At 65.6% G+C, this 2644-nt stretch overlaps 1 protein-coding gene across 1 annotated transcript; it reads left to right on the top strand.

Moving 5' to 3' along the window:
• Positions 1-122: 122 nt before the first annotated feature.
• LOC104988432 (CD151 antigen) lies at positions 123-1499 on the top strand (the record flags this gene model as incomplete). Its single annotated transcript, XM_010839749.1, has 3 exons — positions 123-281; positions 384-470; positions 811-1499. Coding segments are annotated over 3 exons (306 nt in total), but the record flags the coding sequence as incomplete, so codon positions are not given.
• Between the last annotated feature and the right edge of the window lie 1145 nt (positions 1500-2644).

The raw sequence follows: 2644 nt of genomic DNA, 5'->3' as shown, positions 1-2644 counted from the left end.
GAACAAGCTGCAGCGGGAGGTGGGTGGCTGGGAGGCGCAGGGCGGGGCCTCCCTGGACCTCTGCGGGAGCCCCGCCACAGGGCTGGGCCCGGGGCTCTGCCTGAGCTCTGTTCCTGTTGCAGTTCCACTGCTGCGGCAGCAACAACTCGCGAGACTGGCAGGACAGTGAGTGGATCCGCTCGGGCGAGGCGGGCGGGCGAGTGGTCCCTGACAGCTGCTGCAAGACTGTGGTGCCCGGCTGTGGGCGGCGGGACCACGCCTCCAACATCTACAAAGTGGAGGTAGGCCGGTGGGGCCTGCTGAGCGGCCTGGGATGCTGGGTGGCCCCGTCCCCGAGGCGACTGGAGGACTCGCCACCTTCAGCAGCCCCTCCACCCCTGCAGGGCGGCTGCATCACCAAGCTGGAGACCTTCATCCAGGAGCACCTGAGGATCATCGGGGCCGTGGGCCTGGGCATTGCCTGTGTACAGGTGTGTGTGTGTGGGGGGGGTGCTGGGCATGGCCCGTGTGCAGGTGTGTGTGGGGTGCTGGGCATGGCCCGTGTGCGGTGTGTGTGGGGGGCTGTACATCGCCCGTGTGCAGGTGTGTGGTGGGGGCTGGACCTTGCCCGTGTGCTGTGTGTGTTGCGGGGGCTGTGCATCACCCATGTGCAGGTGTGTGGGAGGAGCTGGGTATCGCCAGTGTACAGATGTGGTGTGCATGGGGGGCTGGGCATCACCCGTGTGCAGGTTTGTGGGGGGCTGGGCCTCGCCCGTGTGCCATGTGTGTTGCGGGCCGGGGCTGACGTGCTCTTGCTGGCCCTGTGCTCAGGTGTTCGGGATGCTCTTCACCTGCTGCCTGTACAAGAGCCTGAAGCTGGAGCACTACTGAGTGTGTCCACGGGCACCCGCCCTCCGTGCGCTGCAGCTTCTCACCATGCGTTGACTACTGACACTCCTGAGAGCCAGAGTGCTGCGGTCCAGGCGGCAACTCTGCCCCGTCCCCTACCGGGGAGACTGTTCTGCTGCCTGGACCCCCACTGTGCCATCACCGTGCCCTCCGGGAACCCCCAAGCCCAGAGGCAGCTTCAAGTGCCTTTAGCTACACACCAAAGTCCCAAGACCTAAGGTCAGCCCCACCTATCTGCTGGGCTGGGGTTACCCCCTCCCACCACCGTCTCCTTTGGGCTGAGATCGTGGCCTTGGGGTGCTCCCAGAGGCCTGTGCCAGTTGGACAGAAATGGGCTGGTGCGGGGAGCTGGGCAGCAGCAGGTGAGGAGGCCCCAGGTGCCTCCCCCAGGCCCCCCGGGTACTGGACCTCCTCCTCAACCAGGGAAGAGCCCTCCGGGCTGGGCCTCGGCCGCTCCCCCGCTGACCGCCGTCTGCAGCCTCGTACTGACTAGGTCATGCTGTCACACTCCCCCAGAGGCAGGACCCTGAGGGTTATAGTCACTGCTGTAGTCCATGCCTAGGACTGCTCTTGCTACTTGATAGGTGCTCAATAAACATCTGTGGAATGGATGGCTGAGATGACTTCACTGACAGAGGTAGTTCTGGTCTCCAAGGGCTGTCACGTCGGCAGAGTGAACAGACCCACCCCCAGGGCCGCAAGAGGCGGACACGGGGCTCCATGGGACAGAGGCTGGGCCAGCTGCAGACAGGCCCCGCAGGAGCTCAGCTACTCCCTGGATGCAGGTCTGGTGATGCGGCAGAGCCCCGAGGGAGCGGGGCTGAGACCCCAGGGAGCGGGTGACTGGACCGCTTGCGGTTTCCAAAGGCCTGTCTGGCCACCGCACAGGGACCAGGGACCAGAGCGGGGGTCTTGGGAGCGAGTCAGGTGGGGTCTGGCAGGACGTCTGCCGGCAGGGCGGGGCCAGAGAAGGGTGCTGGGCCTGGTCTCTGCAGAGACCACCCATCAGACGCCTGGGCAGGTGGCCTCAGGAAGGCTGCCTCCCTCCTGCCCTGAGCTGCTGGAGGCACCAGGGCCTGCCTGAGCCCCGCCAAAGTGACAGCTTCTGGTTTGAAGCCTCAGCCTGAGCTGGACCGGGATGAGCTGCCCCCACCCCTGCCCCCGCCAGACAGCTCTCTAGTTGGTCTTCAGGGCAACGCACTTAACGCCTGGGCACCGAGAGCCCGTTCAGAACAGATGCCCAGGAGAGCTGCCTCGGGGCACCCCCCACCTACTGTGGGGTCTCGGGGCTGGCCACAGAGGCGCGTGCCCTCTGGAGCGGAGCTGCCTGCCTGCCTCGGGTGGAGCCTGCAAGCTTCTGGCGGCAGCACGCTCAGGACGCGCAGCTGTGACCACAGGGGGCACGGCACTCGGAGCTCAGCAAGTCTGGTGCTTTAGATACTGGGGCGGAAGGGCACCCAGCACAGCGCTGTGGGACGCCGGTGCTCCCACCTCAAGCACTCGTGACATCTGTGCCTTCTGTGGGGCCAAGTGCGCCCACAGAGGAAGGAAGCCCCGTGCCGAGCTCTGCTGTGTGGAAGGCCCACCCTCCTCCTGGGCCGTGAGGGCCTCGGGTACCTGCGAGTGGCCTCATGCACCAAGTAGAACCCAGGAACCGGCGGGGCAGCCCACAAAGCCAGACCAACTGTTAGGACCTCCTGGCAGTCCTCAGAAACATTTATTAGACAGTTCTTTCCAGAGAGAAAGACCCACGCCA

Source organism: Bison bison, unplaced genomic scaffold (assembly GCF_000754665.1).
Source record: "Bison bison bison isolate TAMUID 2011002044 unplaced genomic scaffold, Bison_UMD1.0 scf7180017846448, whole genome shotgun sequence".
NCBI lineage: Eukaryota > Metazoa > Chordata > Mammalia > Artiodactyla > Bovidae > Bison > Bison bison.
Note: the sequence above shows the minus strand (reverse complement) of the source record. Positions and strands in the feature narration are given on the sequence as shown.